The 18,680-nt window shown below is 57.0% G+C and overlaps 2 protein-coding genes across 2 annotated transcripts in view; one reads left to right on the top strand and one right to left on the bottom strand.

The window, feature by feature from the left end:
* The first annotated feature begins 1,268 nt into the window (after positions 1-1,268).
* Positions 1,269-3,482, top strand: FZD9 (frizzled class receptor 9). Its single transcript, XM_074890246.1, has one exon. It carries the CDS (start codon positions 1,324-1,326, stop codon positions 3,073-3,075), a length of 1,752 nt encoding a protein of 583 aa, XP_074746347.1. The 5' UTR covers positions 1,269-1,323; the 3' UTR covers positions 3,076-3,482.
* Positions 3,483-7,127: 3,645 nt separating this feature from the next.
* Positions 7,128-18,680, bottom strand: part of BAZ1B (bromodomain adjacent to zinc finger domain 1B) — a 50,755-nt gene continuing 39,202 nt past the window's right edge. The window contains exons 14-19 of the mRNA XM_074890482.1: positions 17,873-18,020; positions 16,152-16,299; positions 14,225-14,343; positions 11,743-11,894; positions 9,930-10,033; positions 7,128-9,312 (exon numbers count right to left, since the gene is read on the bottom strand). Of these exons, the coding sequence (XP_074746583.1) occupies positions 8,946-9,312; positions 9,930-10,033; positions 11,743-11,894; positions 14,225-14,343; positions 16,152-16,299; positions 17,873-18,020 (1,038 nt within the window). The 3' untranslated portion in view covers positions 7,128-8,945. The remainder of the gene's footprint in view (positions 9,313-9,929; positions 10,034-11,742; positions 11,895-14,224; positions 14,344-16,151; positions 16,300-17,872; positions 18,021-18,680) is intronic.

Raw genomic sequence — 18,680 nt, 5'->3', positions numbered from 1 at the left:
GGCAGCACCCCGGGGGGTTTGGGGCGCTGGTGAGGCTGTCCCCATGGGTGTGCAGGGCTGTGGGGGATGCTGTGCCTGGCTTGGGGGGGGGCGGGGGGGAATCTCTGTGTGTGTGTGTGTGTGCACGCGCACGTGTTCAGTTTTGGGCCCCTCACCCCAAAAAGGCCATTGAATGACTCGAGCGTGTCCAGAGAAGGGCAACGGAGCTGGTGCAGGGTCTGGAGCACAGGTCTGATGGGGAGCGGCTGAGGGAACTGGGGGGGTTTAGTCTGGAGAAGAGGAGGCTGAGGGGAGACCTCATGGCCCTCTACAACTCCCTGAAAGGAGGGTGCAGAGAGGGGGGATGAGTCTCTTGAGCCAAGGAACAAGTGACAGGACAAGAGGGAATGGCCTCAAGCTGCGCCAGGGCAGGGTCAGACTGGCTCTTAGGAAGGATTTCTTTGCAGAAGGGGTTGTTGGGCGTTGGAATGGGCTGCCCAGGGCAGGGGGGGAGTCCCCATCCCTGGAGGGGTTGAAGAGTCGGGTTGACCCAGCGCTGAGGGATCTGGTGGGGTTGGGAACGGTCAGGGTGAGGTTCATGGTGGGGCTGGAGGAGCCTCAAGGGCTTTTCCAACCCAGATGGTTCTGGGGTTCTGTGATTCTGTGGGTGTGTGCGTGCCCAGGGGGTGTGTGCCGCAGGGCTGAGGGTGCGGGCGGTGTGTAGGTGCGGGGGGTGCGGGGGGGCTGTTGGGGCCGGGGGCGGTGGGGGTCCGGCGGGGGCTGGGGGGGTGCGTGTGCCCCACAGCCGCGCGGGCGGGGCGGGACGGGACCCCGCGGGGGCTGTGCTGGGGTGTCCCCGTGGGTGCCCCACGCTTTGGGGAGCCCCCGTGAGGGGAGTGGGGGGGGGGCAGGTCCCGGGTGCGGTGCAGGTCCCGGGGGGTGTCTCCCTGCCGGTCCCGGTCCCGCGTGCGCGCCCCGCTCCGCCCCCCCGCAGAGGCGTGTCCCGCTGCGGCCCCGCCCCGGGGGCGTGTCCCGGGGGGGCGGGCCGGTGCCGGCCGGCGGGCGCTGCCGGGGCTCGGCGGGCGCGGGGCGGCGCGGGGCGCTCGGCGGGGCCGCCGCCGCATGGCGCGCGGGGCGGCGCGGGCCGGGGCCGGGGCCGGGGCCGGGGCCGGGGCCGGGGCCGCGGGCGGGGGGAGCTGCCCCGGCGCGGAGCCGCCGCCGCCGCCGCCGCCGCCGCAGCCGCAGCAGCAGGAGCAGCCGCGAGCGGCCGTCCCGGGGGCGCGGGGGCGGCGGGGCCGGGCGATGGCGGCGCTGTAGCCGCGGGGCCGGGGCCGGGGCCGGGCGATGGCGGCGCTGCGGCTGCGGCTGGCCCTGTCCGTGCTGTGGCAGCTGGCGGCGGCCGGGCGCGGGCTGGAGCTGGGGGGGCTGGAGGGCCCGCGGGGGCGGGCGGCGCGGTGCCAGCCCGTCGACATCCCGATGTGCCGGGGCATCGGCTACAACCTGACCCGCATGCCCAACCTGCTGGGCCACGAGAGCCAGCGCGAGGCCGCCCTGAAGCTGCACGAGTTCGCGCCGCTGGTGGAGTACGGCTGCCACGTCCACCTGCGCTTCTTCCTCTGCTCCCTCTACGCGCCCATGTGCACCGACCAGGTGAGCGCCAGCATCCCCGCCTGCCGCCCCATGTGCGAGCAGGCCCGCCACAAGTGCGTCCCCATCATGGAGCAGTTCAATTTCGGCTGGCCTGAGTCGCTCGACTGCGGCAAGCTGCCCACCAAGAACGACCCCAACGCCCTCTGCATGGAGGCCCCCGAGAACGCCTCGGCCGCCGAGCCCCACAAGGGCCAGGGCATGCTGCCCGTGGCCCCCCGGCCCTGGCCGCCGGGCGCTGCCGAGGGCCGGGGACCCAACAGCCTGGGGGCTTGCGACAACCCCGAGAAGTTCCAGTACGTGGAGAAGAGCCTCTCCTGCGCGCCCAGGTGCTCCCCCGGGGTGGACGTCTATTGGTCCCGGGAGGACAAGGACTTTGCCTTCATCTGGATGGCCGTCTGGTCCACCCTCTGCTTCGTCTCCACCGCCTTCACCGTCCTCACCTTCCTGCTCGACCCCCACCGCTTCCAGTACCCCGAGAGGCCCATCATCTTCCTCTCCATGTGCTACAACGTCTACTCCATGGCCTTCATCATCCGCTCGGTGGCAGGGGCCGAGAACATTGCCTGCGACCGGGAGAACGGCGAGCTCTACATCATCCAGGAGGGGCTGGAGAGCACGGGCTGCACCATCGTCTTCCTCATCCTCTACTACTTTGGCATGGCCAGCTCGCTCTGGTGGGTCGTCCTCACCCTCACCTGGTTCCTGGCCGCTGGGAAGAAGTGGGGGCATGAGGCCATCGAGGCCCACAGCAGCTACTTCCACATGGCTGCCTGGGGCATCCCGGCCATGAAGACCATCGTCATCCTCACCATGCGGAAGGTGGCGGGGGACGAGCTCACAGGGCTGTGCTACGTGGGGAGCATGGATGTCAGCGCCCTGACCGGCTTCGTCCTCATCCCCCTCTCCTGCTACCTGGTCATCGGCACCTCCTTCATCCTCACGGGCTTCGTCGCCCTCTTCCACATCCGGAAGATCATGAAGACGGGTGGCACCAACACGGAGAAGCTGGAGAAGCTGATGGTGAAGATCGGGGTCTTCTCTATCCTCTACACCGTCCCGGCCACGTGCGTCATCGTCTGCTACTTCTACGAGCGGCTGAATGTGGATTACTGGAACCTCAGGGCCCTGGAGCGCGGCTGCCTGCACCTTCCCGGCCGGCGCGCCGCCAACTGCTCCTTGGAGGTCTCGGTGCCCACCGTGGCCGTCTTTATGCTAAAGATTTTCATGTCGCTGGTGGTGGGCATCACCAGCGGGGTGTGGGTGTGGAGCTCCAAGACGCTGCAGACCTGGCAGAGCTTGTGCAACAGAAAGCTGGGCATGAGGACGAGGGGCAAGCCCTGCAGCGGGGTGAGCTGCGGCGGGGTGCACTGCCACTACAAAGCCCCCACGGTCATGCTGCACATGACCAAGACAGACCCGTATCTGGACAACCCGACGCACGTCTAGAGCGGGGGCTGCACCATCCCTGGGGACGGCGGGCCAGGGGGGGAAGCCGACCTCACGGGTAAGGGGCGAGGGGACGCCACTGGGGGCGAGGGCAGAGGCTGAGCGGCGGTGGGAGGGGGAATGCACACTGGTTTGGGGGGGCGAGGCCCGCGGGACCCCCCCTGGCACCACTCGGCCCTGACAAGTAGCTGCTTTTTCCTAGAGGTTATTTTGTTGTTGTTGCTGTTGCCAAATCCAGTGACTCTTCTAACGCTTTCTTGAGGGGGGGGCAGCGGGGACGGGGAAGGGAGGGGAATAATCCAGTCCGTGTTTATTTAATTCTGTAATTTATTTTAGATTTTTTTTTTTAATCATTAGCTGCGAGGAATGGAAAAAACAATAAACCCTGGATGTGTTATTTCAACTGAGCCTGGTGCTGTTTGGAGGAATTTGTGGGGGTCAAGAGCAGCCCCACGGGAGACCCCCGGCTCAGCGGGTCGGGGCCACGGGCCCGGTGGCGGGTGCGTGCCAGGCCTGGGGGGCTCGTGCGGACGGGAAGAGGAGGAGTGTGCCGTGCCAGGGTGCTGCCGGCTGCCGTGGGACTGTGGTACTCGGGGGGGTCCCCGCGTCCAGCTCCCCCCGTGGCTTCCCCGGGGCCGGTTCTGGCGCCCGCCGCTCCCAGCCGAGGAGGAGGGTTTTCCTGTGCTGTCACACTAACGAATCATCTTTTCCACTCTGTGCTCTGTAGGTGATTTGTGTCGGTGCCATCGGCTGCCGGGGCCTCAGTGCCAGGCGAGGGGGTCGGCGCTCTGGCACCCAGGGCACGGCAGGCCCGGAGCCAGGGTGATGGGCTGGGGGCGAGGGACCTTGGGGCGGAGAGGGCTCAGCTTTGATGTCCCACGCAGAAGCCCGAGGTGCGGGTAATGGAAACTTCTGGGCAGCTTTATTTATCCCCCGCTCCGGTTACAATCCCGGCTTGCCTTCCCCATTGTCCGGAGGGAAATTCAAGCCTCAGCTGGTGTCGCCGGGGCTGGCGGGGGGGAGCCGGGGCCGTCCTCGCCGCGGGCTGGCCGGGGTGCGAGGCTGGCAGCGGCGGCGGGTGCCGCCATCCTCCCGGGCAGGGTGGCTCCGAGACAACTTGGCGGCGGGGAGGCAACTTGTGTTTGCCATCACCTAATCGCCTGTTAATTAATTAACCGCAGGCTGGGGCAGTGCTGGGCCCCAGTGAGGGTCTCCAGGGCCTCCGTCCCTCTTGCAACAAGCCAGCGAGGGACCCTCCTTTCACACCCAAATTAGCCCCCGCTGCCTGCCCGCACCAGCACCCCTTGGCCCCGGTGAAGCCCTCGCAGCTCCAGCGTCAGGGCTGCAGGCGAAGGAGAGGTGCAAGAAACCCGCCCCCCCAGCGCCCCCCGAGCCGGAGGTGGCAGCAGGGGCTGGGTTCGGCAGCCCCTTGCCCGCTGCCGCGGGGCTTTGTGCTGCCGTGACTGATGGGGCGAAGCGCCTTGCATCCACCACCCCCAGGGGTGCCGGGACAGCAGGAGAAGTTGAACGACTAATCTGAGAAAAGCTTTTGCCTCCCCGAGGAGCGGGCGCAGCAGCTGAAGTGTGAAGGAGCCCCCCCACTGCCTGTGCAGTGCCGGGGGGGGGATGGTGTCCTGCCGTGGGGTGCTGGGAGGCAGGCGTGCCCCTGGCTGGGCACTATGTCCCTTCCCCAAGGCTGCTGCTGATGGTGGTGGTGCCAGGGCAGGGACTCTGCCTGGCCCACACCGCTGGGGGGGGTCATCGCAGCCTCACGGGCTCCCCGGGCTACTGGAGGAGTTTGTTTGGGCAGGTAAAAGGGCTGTGACCTGGGGCAGGCGAGTCAATATTGGCTGTGGGACAGGCTCCAAAGTGCAGCCGGGGGAGCTGGGCAGAGCTGCGTCCCTGTGCTGGGGTACAGCCTGTACACCAGACCCCCCCGCCCCAGGCAGGCAGCCCCACGGCGCTGAGCCCTGAGCCAGCTCGGTGCACCTTTATCTTGCACTCGCAGTGTGGCACGGTGATGGTGCTGGGGCCTGTGTGTGTCCTGGCTCACGGTGCCTGGCGGGGACAGCCTGCCCTTGAGCGCCCCGGCACTTGCCAAGGAACTCGCTGCCCCTGGAGCGCTCAGCCAGAGCTGGGGCAGGCAGGAGCAGGATTGGGGCAGCGGTGGGGCTGCCACCACCCGACCACCTCAGCTCTCGGCCCCGGCAGCGCAGCCCGCGCCGCTGCAGGCACTGGGAGCGACAGCTTTTCCACAGAGCCCGCCCCAAAGCAGAGCTGCCCCGTGGAAGGGCTCTGTGCCGGGGACACCGGCTGTCCCCTTGTCACAGCCACCTCCAACCTTGTGCCAGGGAGGCTCAGCCTTCCTCTGCATCCCCCCCCCACCCCAAGATCATCCCTGCATCCCCTTGCCGTCCAGGCAGCCCAGCAGCTGCCTGCAGCAGGGTGGGGGGGGGGCTGCAGAAGCCCTTCTGCGAGGGGCAAGCAGGGCTCAGGGGCAGCACCCCAGCCTGGGCACCACTGCCATGGCCACCCGTCCCCAGTGCCAGCAGAGGCTGAGCCGTGAGAGCAGGCTCAGGACACCCCAAGGTCCTGGTCCAGCCAAGCATGGAAAAGTCAAGCCTAGTGCCCCCCAGCAGCCCCTGGGCTGTGGCAGTTATGCCCCTTACAAGGAAGGACCCTCCCTCCAGGTTTTGAGTAGCAGAAGGAAAGTCTCTGTGCTCTGGGAATGTGCTAAAAATCCCGAGTTACACAGACTATGAGGAAGCCAAGAGGGGACCAAGCTCAAGGCCCACTGCAGCCCCACAGCCACCTCCTGAGGCCGTGCTGGAACTCCAGAGGCCAGGGGTACCCTGCTGGGGTTTGTCACAGGCCAGCTCCGGAGAGAGGGCGGGTGCAGCTGGGCCAGTGACCGTCCCCCAGCGGGCAGCGCGGCCATGGCTGCCCACCAGCCCTATGCACTCGCCTGCCAGGCGTGGGGACAGCTATTTATAGCCCCTGCACAGGACACTAATGCCATGCAGGGGCTGCTATAAAAAGCAAGTCTCCAAAAAGGTCTTGGAGCAGATGCTGGTGTGAGGTCTCCACGCTGAAAGGTCCCAGCTTGGGTCACGCTCTGATTCACCCAGGTACTGGTGCGTGCCCAGCAAGACAAACCACCTCCTGCGGAGAGGGGATGGGGCTTCTCTGGGGAAAGCAGCATCTGTCCCTCACCCTCAAACCCATCAGGGGGTTTCCTCTGCCCAGCAGAGCTGGACCTGGCTCCTCAGCAGGGAGGATGATGGAGACACCCAGGAAACCATCACCCTCCCAGCAGCGCAGCAGGCAACTGCGGGCAAAACTTTGGCAGCACACTGGCAGCTTCCCCTTCAGCTGCTAGAGAGCAGGATGGTGGGCTGGGAGCGGCACTTTCAGGGACAGGGACAACAGCCCTTGCTGGTCTGAGCTGGCCGCGGTTACAAAACACATCAACAACACAAGGGAAGCAGTTTTGACGGCCATCCAGGCAGGCAACGCTGGGGTGAAAGAGCAGACATTTCAGCTGCCCCCTCACCCCCTTGTGTTCCCGACAGGAGAGCTGCTCAGTGCCATCCCCCATGCTCTGGCAGGACAAGTGTCACACTGGCAGGAGACAAGGGACTGGACGGGGAGCCCAGCCCGAGGACAGCTCCCACAGGCTGGTGACCTCTCCCTGAGCAGGGGCAGGAAGGGCAGAGCCCCGTCCCTCGGCTCTGGGGAGGCTGAGGAGCAGGGCCAGCTCCGAGCACAGGGGGGGGTGTGAGGGCAGCCCGGCTGCAGAGGGCACAGCCCAGCCCAGCTGCCACCCTGGGAGCCGAGGCAGAGCCCGGGGCTGCTGTAACCACACCTGAGCAGGAGGCCTAGGAGATGGTTCTTCAGAGTTGTGAGCTGACCTGACCCAGACTCACTGTCCCCTCGCTCTGCAGCTCCGTTTTCCCTCCGGACGGCAGCAGGATCGTGTCTGACGGGGGCTCTGGGGAAGGCAGAGAAGAGATGAGCACAAGGCACCCCCAAAGGACACGCTGCAAACTGGATTTACAAACACAAGTACATAATGTTTATTTTTAAGTTTCCAATTTATTACAAGTACAGCCCTTAGCAGAAACCCCCTCCCCCCCCAATGACATTTATTTTTTTTAAAAAAATGTACAGTTCCATGTAGGACCTGCAGAAAACGTTCTCTATGAACAGGACAAAACAAAGCCTCTGAAGGGGACGTGCGAAATACAAACGTCAGTGCTATTCTGTGGGGCAGAGAGCTGAGGCTGGGGAGAGGGGAAGAGGGAAGTGGCTGGAAACCTGCCTAGTCTCTGCAGCCATTGACAGTCCAGAACTGAAACAAATACCTGTTAAAAAAAAAACCTAAAAAGTTCACAAAACTAGGCTGCAGTTTTTAATGGATGATTCTTTTCTTCCCAAATCACAGGAGCTGCAACAGCTGCTTTTGCTTTTCTGTTACAAAACCAGTATAGAGCAGCCCTGTTTGTTCCAAATTGAAGACTTCTGTAATAAAAAGTTCAAGCTCTGATTGTATGAGCAAAACTTCTCATGATGGAGAGGGAGAGGTGATGAGAAAACCGCACCCTTTTCTTAGAGAAAAGTAAGTGTCTTGGGCAGCAGGACCCGCTGCTGGGGCTGCAGCGGAGCAGCCTCCCAGCAGGATTGGGACGGTCCTCACTGCGCTGGGGGAGTGCGAGGGAGGTGAGCTAGGGAACGTGTTACTATAAAACATGGCGAGAGCACGGCTAGAGAGGGACTGGGAGACCCCCGCCAACAAGTCCCCCAGTGCAACTCCAGCTACTGGTAGGAAAATGAGTTTTAAACGGGGGGAAAATATAAAGCAAACACGAGTCCATATAAACTGTACATGTGCCAAAGCAAGACAACGGTATCTTACAGGTGTTCTTTGTACAAGATCACAGCTAGAAACAAGCCACTTTTAACTAGAAAATTAATTTAAAAAGTTACACAGAACATGTTTCTGCTGCTCTCCTTGCCCTGGAGCTCCCTACAGGGCACACAGAAAACCATGCTCTCCAGTATGCTTCTGGCACTCGGTTCATCCAAAGGGCTACATCGTTGTGTGCTGTTCAAGGTGAGCAGGGAAGCCAACTGCCTCCTCTTTGCTGTGTACGTGTGAAGAGCTGAGCTCAGAAGAACCCTCTTCAGAGCGCAACCTCGAGAGATCGCTCCCCGAGGAGAGAGGGGAAAAGCAAGAGCACCTCAAAGCCAATTGTGTTAGGATGCTGGTGAAAGCCGTATCTCCATAAATGTAAGTGCTTGCTTGCCCTGTACAGCCCTTCATTGGGGGCTCAAAATTAACACCATATAAATATATACATACAAGAACTAGCAGCCCATTGGCCTGATCGCACCTCGTCCTTCCGTGCAGCAATATGATCCCTCCCTGCACCAGCTCAAGGCTGGTTTCACATCACAGGCAGCAGAAAGCAGAGGTCCCACCGCGCTCCGGCGCTGGCTGCTCGCAGGGGGGAGGAAGTGGCTCATCCCAAGGAAGCCGACAGCACCCGAGCTGGAGTAGGCTTCGTGCTCCCCTGCCCAGCCAGGCTTTGGCCAGGCCTTCCCCTTGCCCTCCCACCTTCCCCTCCCAGCAGGACAGACCCATTCAGAGCTTTGTGGATTCTGCAGGAAGTCATCTCTGCTCACTCAACAGATGACCAAATTCTTGAGAAAATTGCAGAAAAATTAAAACTAGGACGGGCCAAAGGGAAGGCTGGATTAATAGAGGAAGTGCCTGATGCTTCCCAACTCCCTCCAGACAACCCATCCTGGGCCCGGCAGCACCAGAAGGCCTGCTCCAGCTCTGGCTCTCCCCCTAGTCTCCCCATCCCTCATTTCTTCCTTTTCCGCCCCCGGGAATGTTCAAGGGGCTCTGACTCACTGTCCCCTTCCTGCTCCTCCAGTCCCTGACACCTGGCAGAGAGCATCTTGCGTTTCCTGCGTGCATACGTGTGGCCAGGCAGGTGTTTGTGCACCATGTCAATAAAACACTGTTCCGTCTTCTCCAGGCAGGACAGTACGTGACTCCCATTCTGGTTGTAGCGCTCGGCGTTGGAGAACACCTGCTTGATGTCAGAGAGGAACTCCTGCACCGAGCGGTAATTGCCACAAGAGCACTTGCTCTGCATAGTCTGGAAGTCCATAGGGTTGCTGATGACCTCAAAGTAATCTTCAGCTTCCTCCGTGGTCACTGGCTCCCTGCCGAACAGAGAGCCACAAAGATAGGAGGAAAAGGACAGCCCCAGCCGCACCAGCGCAGAGCTGCAGGGGAGCAAGAATCACCTCCACCCCCTTCGCTCGAGCGCCAGCCCCGACCCGCACCCCTGAACGCCCGTAACAAGCCCAGGCAGCACCTCGACGGCACTACAGACACGTCAGCCCCACGGTGGCCACGGCCCCACGATGGGAGGGACAGCGGCTTGTCCTTCTGCCCAGAGAGCTGGTCCAGGCACGGGGACTGGCACGTGGCAGCTACAGCTACCTTCCCTCTGTGACACCGCCTAGAGAGCGCCCTGAAAATCTTGGGGGCTGCAGAAATCACCTCCCCCCCAGCCTCCCCTCTTTGGCCCACGGCCTACCACCCTCTGTTACACCACCTCTGAAGGACCCCAGGTCTCCAGTCCAACAGAGGACTGAGACAATGTGGCGGTTTCTTCTGCAGCTCCACTCCCTTTCTTCCTATCTGTAACTTCCTTCCGACACCCCGGTCTCACAGCCAGCAAGCGGGTCGGGCAGGACTGCAGCAGGGCCAGCCCGCACCGACACGCGGCCTGCGACAGCCCTGTGCCGCAGCGCGGGAGGCCACCTGCCCTCACCTGAAGGGCCAGCTAAAGCGGTACTTGATCAGCTTGCTGAGGATTTCCTCACACTTCTGCAACTCGAGGTTTTGGCGACGTGCCGTCTTCTTTGTTTGAAGGACCTGCCCACAGAAAGGATGCTGTTAAAAGGAGGGAACCACTCCAGGCTTCAGTGTTCAGCAAACGGTTTTGAGGCCAAGGAAGTTGGTTCTTAGCAAAGCTTTTCTTTTTAATCCTCTTGCTTACACGCTAGAGTCTCAATGGTTGGGGATATGTACTGCTGTTGCAGAAACAAAGTTCAAGTCTTTCAAATACAGCCATCTTCCACAATAATCAAAAGGCAAACTGCTCTGCTGCAGGACCTTTGATGGTAACAGCCAAGACATGCAGTGGCAGCTTGAGCTACAGAACGGAAGCCCCATGCAGAAGCACTGGTGGGAATAGCTCACAAACAGCCTGTCTTTTCTCTGGGGACAGCAAGCTTTTTCAAGATAGGTTCAAAGGCAACATGGTCAAACAAGCAGCCAAAGAATAAATGACAGCAAGTAGAGAGCAGAAATCCCCGCTCCCTGCCTTCTCCAGCAGACAGCACGCGAGAGGCAGAGGGAGAAAGCATTTGTGCTGCTGTACTGACGCTGCAGAGCCAACCCTGCCATTTTAAATACCGAGGAGCAGCTGATGCCTCGAGCCCTGCTGTCCCGTGCCCAGGCTGAACACAAGGTCAGCCATTTGCCTGGGGATCCGCAGCAGGTCGGCCCCCAGCACAGGGACAGCCCCTCTGCTCTGAGCGCGCAGCTCGTGGGGCATCGCTGCTTAGGGTACATCAGGTGACAGGAAGGCTCCACAACACCGGGAACTATTCCTGACCCAGCTTCAGTCTCTTCCCAGGACTATCGGTAAGTGAAAGAGCCCTAGCAGAGCCCTCTTCCCCATGTCAGTGTTTTGTCAGAGACCCTGACCCAGCCGCTCCAGTAAGATTTTCCCCACTTGAACGCTCCTCTAAGCCAGCTGCGGCAGCCCATGCTGGGCTTGCTGGTTTGGTTGCCCTCCAGTCTATAACAGACCAGCTAAAAGGACACTGCAGATCCACTAGCCAGCCCACCCACACCCAGTGTAAGAAGCAGTAAGCTCAAAGACCGTGATCAAGATCCCTCAAGAAGAGCAACAGGATACACCAGCGCTACTAGTGCCGGTTGGTGGACAGATGGCAGATCTAGTAGAGGCTTGTGACGTGGCCCATGGGGCTGAAGTATCCTCACGTATCCCCTGCGGTGTGTCCCTCCCCAGGACAAACAGCACAGCACACTGCAGCTCCACCCTGCCTAGCATGCACGCATGCACAAGATTGCTCTGTTCAGGAGCATATGGTTTTATTCTTTAAATGTCAAGTGAAACCTAAACCGGCCAAATTATGTCCTGGAGGTTGGGGAGTGACCATATGGACAACAACTGTCAGAAAATGGCCAAGGCTAGGGAGCAAGGGTCCAGCATTGCTGGCATTCTCTGATCATCCAGGACCCCCTCAGTCCCCCCACCTCTCTGCAGAGACATATGGATACTATTTAAAACCCTTTAACAAGCTGCAGGCTGCCTGCTACTCAAGGGGGACAATGTGTGAAAGCGGCTGGGGAAAGATGCCTGGCATATCTGTGCTCCGTTTGTACTGGGCCCTTAAGGATATGCCTCTTTTGTTAACCCACCCCCAGCCCAGCCCGGGTTTCACAATATGATTCAGGGTATTTCTTTGGGAAGGGGAGGGGAGGAAGCGTGACACCTGTTTCGTTTATAACTCATGATGTGAGCAGCCTCGGGGGAGCAATTTGGCTCTTACCAGCTCATCAATGTCTGCGCCGTTGACAGGTGCAGCCCGCTGCCGGGGTCCCCTGGCAGGGTGCAGCGACTGCTTCTTCCTTTGGTGCCTTCCCTGCCTCGAGGAGTACATGGCTGTGCTCTGCTTGCCCCGAGCTGCCTTTCTGGGTCTCACTGAAACATATAAGCCATAGGCTTAGAGGAATGGGTTAACCTGGAAGCAGAGATCACAAGGCCTTTGCCCAGCCACACACACCAGGCAGAGCGTCGCTCACAGCACAGAGGCGATAGTGAACCCACTGAACCCACAGACGGCTGCAACACGGCAGCTTCCTGTCAGCCCACCCTCACCCAACACACGCTCGTGTCAGCGGTGCTTTTGATACCCTCTCCAGATGGGATAGTCGCCTCCTGTCCAAAGGGAGGCCGCTGCCGTCTGGCAACAGCCTCCTGCTAAGGGTGGTCACACACGCCAGCACTGGCAGACCCTCGAGCTCCGAGGGAGGCCTGGGAGCTTCCAGCTCCTCTGCCACAGGTACAGCTTGCCCAGGGTCATACCAGCAAGCCTCTGGCCTGCAGAACCAAGTGCTGAGACCCTGATGCCTCCAGACTCGAGGGAGGGCAGGGGAAGCAGTGCAAGCACAGAGAGTTGTCTCAGATGTAACTGCAACATCCCTTCTGAAAGCACTGGGAGCAGAAACTTGCAGTTTTTCCCTGGCTTCCTGCTGCCCCCTTGCTCCTCACCAGTTTGGGGACGGGTGCTTTTCCAAGCATTTACAAGTGGCCCACACAGTGGGATAATCCAGTTGCTAAGCCCCCCTGAAAAGTGAACTGTGTGCAGGGGGAGTGTCGAGTTACCGCAGCCAGGAGCTGCTCCACGTGCTGCAAGTGGGAAACAACGGGATTTTATTCCCCAAGATGGGGACTGCTGCATTATATCCCAAAGAAAGGCGCTTGCCTGTTTGTTGGTCTGTCTGTCAGAGCCTCACACTGATGGAAATACAAGTGTGCGGACACACTCCCTTGTCTTAAGTTTCTCCCATGACCCCTCTGTATCAGGAGAGTGTGCTGGTCGCCTTCCCCAGCCAAGCTCCTTCCACCTGGTCACAAGTGCTTGAGCAAGCTGTATCCAGCGCACTGTAGCACTTCATCTGCGGCCTCTAATCCAGCCCTGTCCAATAAATCATCTTGCCGGGCCCCCCACACAAGGAGCGTGTGTCGGGGCAGTGGGATATCTGCCTGCTGTTGCTCTGCTTGTGTGTCAAGCGTGCGGCACGTGTTAAATGTCTGACAGTCCAACATTCTAGGTTATATCCCTCAGGATAAATGCCACGAGGATTAAAGGGACTTCTCTATTAAAACAAAAGTTTTCCACAGTGACCTTTCCATGTTAATGCTCTTTAAAACCAGGAGTTGCATTTAGCGCTTTATTTTTAGTGACTGTAACCCTCTTTGCTATTGTTTGGAAACCTTGGCTCAGCTCCTGACTTGGCCATGCAACACAGGCTGAACACACTCCAAGTGTGGACATGGATACACCACAGAACAACAAGCAGTGTACGTAGCCAGGGTATCAGTGAACATCCCTGAAACCAGAATAAAGCAGGGGAATCAAGACTGATAGACCTGGATGGAAACCCTTGAAAGAACATGGGATAATCCTTTGGGTCCCAGGCTCCGGATTCCAAGACAACCTGAAGTTGATTTTATGTCAGTCAAGGGCATTTTGACAGAAAGCAGATGTTGGCAGCATGTCATTTCAAGATTGATCTTTTCAGTGCATCAAGTTGCCCAAATGAGACCAAGTCAAATTCCTCTAAAAACAGAGTGGATACACATACTAAAATGTGGTTAAATGGAGCAGCAGTCATTGAGGAGTTCAGAAAATGCTCTTTTATTCCACTCCGCTGCCCAGGAATGAGCCAGTTATGCATCCCAAGTGGTCTCTGCATGCAACCAACAGGTGCTGGTGGTCCAGGCCACTCCACCTCGAGTAGTGTGCCTTCCCACAGCAACGGGCAGAGAAGTGCTCGCCCTACTATCTGAAAATGCCTCCCTGCCAAATCACTAGAAAACCTGCACTTAAGAGGTTATGAGGTGGTGGGAAGGGAAAGAGCAAGGAGAGGGGGTTGTGGTTAAAGCTCCAGAAGCATCTATTAACAGCATCCAGCAAACCCTGTAGGTGCAGAGACCGCCAGTCTCAGTAACGGGTAACGCTGCTGCCTCGCCCTGCCCCGCGTCCCCCGGGGAGGGGCTGAGCAGCGAGCGAGAGTCCCCACAGTCTCAGCCTTTGCGAGCGCTGACCCGATCACAGAGGGACAGGAGTCTCCCCCAGCTCCCCGGGCATGTACAGCACACCCACAGCCCTCCCCTGTGACATCTCCCGCTGTTTCCAAGAACCTGTCCTGTGTGAGGAAAAGCCCGAGTCCCAAATAGGATCAATACTTTAGACACTGAAGGCAGTGTCTTAAATGTTTTCTGTTACTGCATGGTCAAAGCCTTACATTTCAGTCCAGCAACTTCATAATCTTCTTCCTCCTCCTCTTCCTCCTCAGCATCTGGTTCATCAGAAGCTTCCTCATCTTCACCATCTTCATCTTCAGCAGAATCCTCTGCATAGTTCCTAGAGTAAGGCAGGGAAACACATTTGTTGTACCAGCGCCTCGGTGTAAGAGGCCCTGGGCCCTCTGTACTGCTTGTGCACAGGCAGGGACTTGCTGACCACCTCAGTGTAAAATAAACACCCAGTCTCAGACTGAAGCAGCCTACTGTATTTCAGAGAGTATCAAGTTGTAGCTACAGCTAAAAGGGCACTTCCCAGGCCATCGTCTGAACATCTGGGCAGAAAATCCCCAACAGCTGAATCTGTATATTTTTTGCTTTTCTAAGCACCTTGACCACGTGATAACGGATTTTAAGACTGTGATTGCTGTGCAATTACTCCTCCCCAAGAGAATGTGCTGCTGTTTTACCCAGGTCTGCAGGCCTGGCCTAAGGAGTTTCAAAAGGGGGGCTTTGTTTCTGCTGGAATATTTTCCCCTTGTCTCCTTCCACTGTCACAACACTTGCACGTGCACTATAGGAAACAAACGTCGTTTAGTATTATTCACAGCTAAGCATGGATTTATTAGTGAGCAAATGTCAGACTTCTCATCTGCTGATGTCAGAAGCCACAGAGACTCCCTGCCCAGGACAGCTCTGACTTCTTGCATGTGTCTGTTAAAGCATTCAAATTATTACAAAACCAGGAAAACAAAACAGCACGCATAGGCAAAAGGGGACAAAGGCAAAGCTGTTGTGGGAGTCTCAAACCTCTGGAGAAAGAGGATCTTGAGCAGTAAAAGGAGTAAGAATAAGCTCCCACAATGGGGGGAGGAGTGCTCCCAGGCTGACATTTTTTTCCTGCCTCCGCTAGGAAGAGGAGAGCAGCAAGCAGATAACAAGACAGGTGTTACCCACCTGATGGCTCTCATCCAGGAGCCAAGCAGCTTGCAGGTGACTCTGCCACATCAAAGTAACTATGATCTCAGGCTAGAACAGCTGCACTGAAGCCCTGTCATTTCTGCACAAGCCTGATGAACCCTTAAATGGTGCCCAGGGAGTAAGTAATACTTTTAAGGCCATACACCACCTGCACATTACAGACTAGTACACCTCTTATTGTGCTGCTGCTCTGGAAGGGAGCTTATGCTTCAGATGCCGTTTGATAGCCTCACCTTGTGAGCAGCAGGTAGATGCAGCACAGTCACAATCAGCAGAGGACATACATTGCAAACAGAATAATACATCTCACATACATTTAACTTCCAGCTTGCAATTCAAAAAACAATTCAACCTCTTGCTGTCAGGAGGCAACTACTAATTTCTGCTGCATAGAACAACTTTGATTCCTCCTCAAATCATGTTCCCTCTGTAGCTCCATAAGGGCTCCTGTCTTGTTAAGGTTTATCAAGTCCAGAAAATGATCAGAGTGGCATTTTGTGGCCTGATTTTCAGTAGTACAGTAGGGGCTGAGCTGCAGCCTGGAGTGATGTCTGCTCTAACTTGACAGGAACACAACAGTAAGAGCCCAGTGGACTACAGAGCAGCAGTGGTACCAACTACACTCCCATGAAAACAGCAACCCAAGTAGCTGCTCAGTCAAAGGAAACAACAGCCCTTAGTGCACAGGACTTGGGTTGATGTGCACGTTTTCACTGCCAAACATAAGTTATTTATTAAAACTCCTGAAGTTGTCTTAGGTCAGTATAACACAGGTGTGCTGAAGTTACAGCCTGAAAGAATTGCTTTTCTATTGTTCCAGTGCCTTTGAGTTAACTAGGCTATTTCAAACCTTTTAGAGGGGCTGTCTCAGGCTGTTCTGGTCATCTTGTGGAAGCACGGCTAGAACTGTGCCTCAGTGGTAACGCAAAGGAAAGGAAGGTCACTCACCTGCCTCGCGAGCTGCGCCTGGCAGTCGACGGCTGACACGCTGGGCACTGCCATTCACCATCTGGTATCTCATAGAGCGCCGGTCTCAAACAAAACAGGTGGAAGGCTTTGTTACACTCGTCACACAGGATCAGCTTGTCATCCTCACCTAGGAGAGTGCAGCTTACTTGTAAGGAGTGCCACAGCCTTGCTCAACCTGAGAAGCAGAAGCTGCTGCAGTGCTGGAGGTCAGGACAAAGCAAGAGAAAGATGCAAAGTACCCTCTGATGGCAGGGACCCTTCTCAGTTCCACCACTGCAGTGGAAACCAGCAGCATTTAAAACACAAATAAAACAATGCAGAGTCCCTTGCCTTGCAAAGACTTCATTTGAGGCAAAGGTAGAAACCTGCCAAATAGGTTCCACCCAGGCTAAATCTCAAGCCGAACAAAGGGAAAGAGAAATTCACTGCGAAGATGCCCAAGAGCTTAGCAAAAAACTAGAAACGCGGCTGTTCTTTATTCTAGCCTTAATCTGGTCAATCTGCACAGCATCTTCTACTTAAGGTAGCAAGCCTACGAAGAAAATCAGTATGCAGCAGAACTAGTCTCTCTGTGCCTCTCACTGATACAGGGAAACCGGGAGACAGTCCTGAGCTAGCTATTTCAGTTACTGAAAGGGAAAAAAAAGTGCGGAGAGCTTGCCAGCATGTCGATTCTGTGATTTCTCTTTCTCTAACATCCCAGTTCTTAAATTCTGTGAAACTATAATCTACTCTCAGGTGAGCCCCCTCTCACATCTGCCTAGAATCCCCTCTCAACAGCAGACAGGACAGTTTTTGCATTGGTTTAAAATATCCCTGAGGCTCTACAGTGAAGGAGGATGTTGCACCAATTCAGCCCTTATTTCTTTGAAGAGGTGGATGGCATAGCCTTTTGGTAAACAAAAGTGGCCCAGCATTCCCCTAGAGGTCTGTCTGCCCTCATTTCCCACTAGTGTTTCAGCAAATAGAGACAAAAAGCACATGATGAGGCAGAATGTACTACCAAGCTCTTTCCTCCAGGCTTCCATCCAAAAGGAGAGGTTATGGCAGAACAAATACCAGCAGTCCGTCACTGGTGACACCCTTTTTACTTCCCCCTCCACCTGCAGGACTCTAAAGCCCTTCATCCTACAGTGCACACAGGGAAGGGAGCCCCTTGTCACCTATTTGGTTGCCTTCCCAGCCTTATCAGCGGGCAAGGCTTCAAGCTCATCAAGCAGTTCACTCCCACTCTAGTCTCAAAGTAGCATCATCCCACCTCGCTCTCTCCCATTCGGCTACAAAGGATAACAGCCTTCCCAACCTGCCCTTGCTCTTTCCTTCTGCAAAAGATGGGATTAACTGACAAGGCTCAGAGGCCCAAAGACCATTCCAACTTGAAAATGAAACCAGGGAATGGACAGTGGCACAAGTGTTCCCAGAAGGATTTGTAGGTGACTTGTGTCCAAGTATGCTAAATATCCAGGGGAGAGCAGCTCTGCAATGTTCTGCAAGACTGTGTACTGGTTTCGTAAGAATGGTTTATTGGAGTCAGGGTCAAATGTTTCTGTGAGATCAATGCTTCTGACTAAATCCTGACGCTCAAAACTCAAAATACAACCAAAGACAGAGTGACAGACGACAAGGGCATGTTGCCTAAGCAGGGCATGGAGAGGTGACAGCGTCCAACTGTTACACAGGCGTGGGGCAGGAACGCATACCTTTCTTGCGACACACTTTGCATCTGGCATTCTCTGCCGACATATCCCACTTGATACAGGCATCCAGCATCCCGAGCAGCACATGCATACGGGAGAAGGTCTGGGCCTCACGGATTGCTGTCTTCCACTTCTCCATGGCTGAAGCAACCTGCAGACAGACCTAACAACTTACAACGAAGCACACAGACACAGCTCACTACAGTCTGAAGATTTTTTTTTTATATCCTTTAGCTGGACCCTTAATAACTCAACTCTGTATTTCTTTCCTTCTACATAGCCTCAGCAGTCCTATTTGTGGTTTATCCATAACCAGCCTCACTGGATCAGCTTGTTCATAACAGTGGAGCCCTTTTGCATTTCACGGCCAGGCTGAAACAACCTATGTGAACTCCACTAAATTCTTGCTCTGAAAGTCTAACCCAAATAATCATCAGGCTAAGAAAATAAAAGGCAGAAATCTAGCACTGTAAAATGTGGGATGAAAGTCAGGAGACAGCTGGCAGCACCACAGGAGCATGGTGGATTGGAGCAGCCTGTGCTGCCCTCCAGTGGGTATTGCAGAGGCACCGGAGCCCATCAGCCAGACCTGCCACACGCTTGGTCCTCCTGGTCCTCCGAGCTGGCAAAAGGGACCATGACATCAGCTACAATCAGATCTGACAGGCAAAGCATTTGGAGCCCCAAATACGAAGCCAGCCGCTTTCCTGAGACAAGATGACCTCAGCGCATGTGAAATCCCAGAATTAGCTGCAAGTGAGGATGAAAGCAGTAAACCTGAGATTTGCACCAAGGCAACTGCTGGAGTCTG

This window comes from Strix uralensis, chromosome 20, assembly GCF_047716275.1.
Source record: "Strix uralensis isolate ZFMK-TIS-50842 chromosome 20, bStrUra1, whole genome shotgun sequence".
NCBI classification, from domain to species: Eukaryota; Metazoa; Chordata; class Aves; order Strigiformes; family Strigidae; genus Strix; species Strix uralensis.
This window is presented reverse-complemented; position numbering and strand designations above follow the sequence as displayed.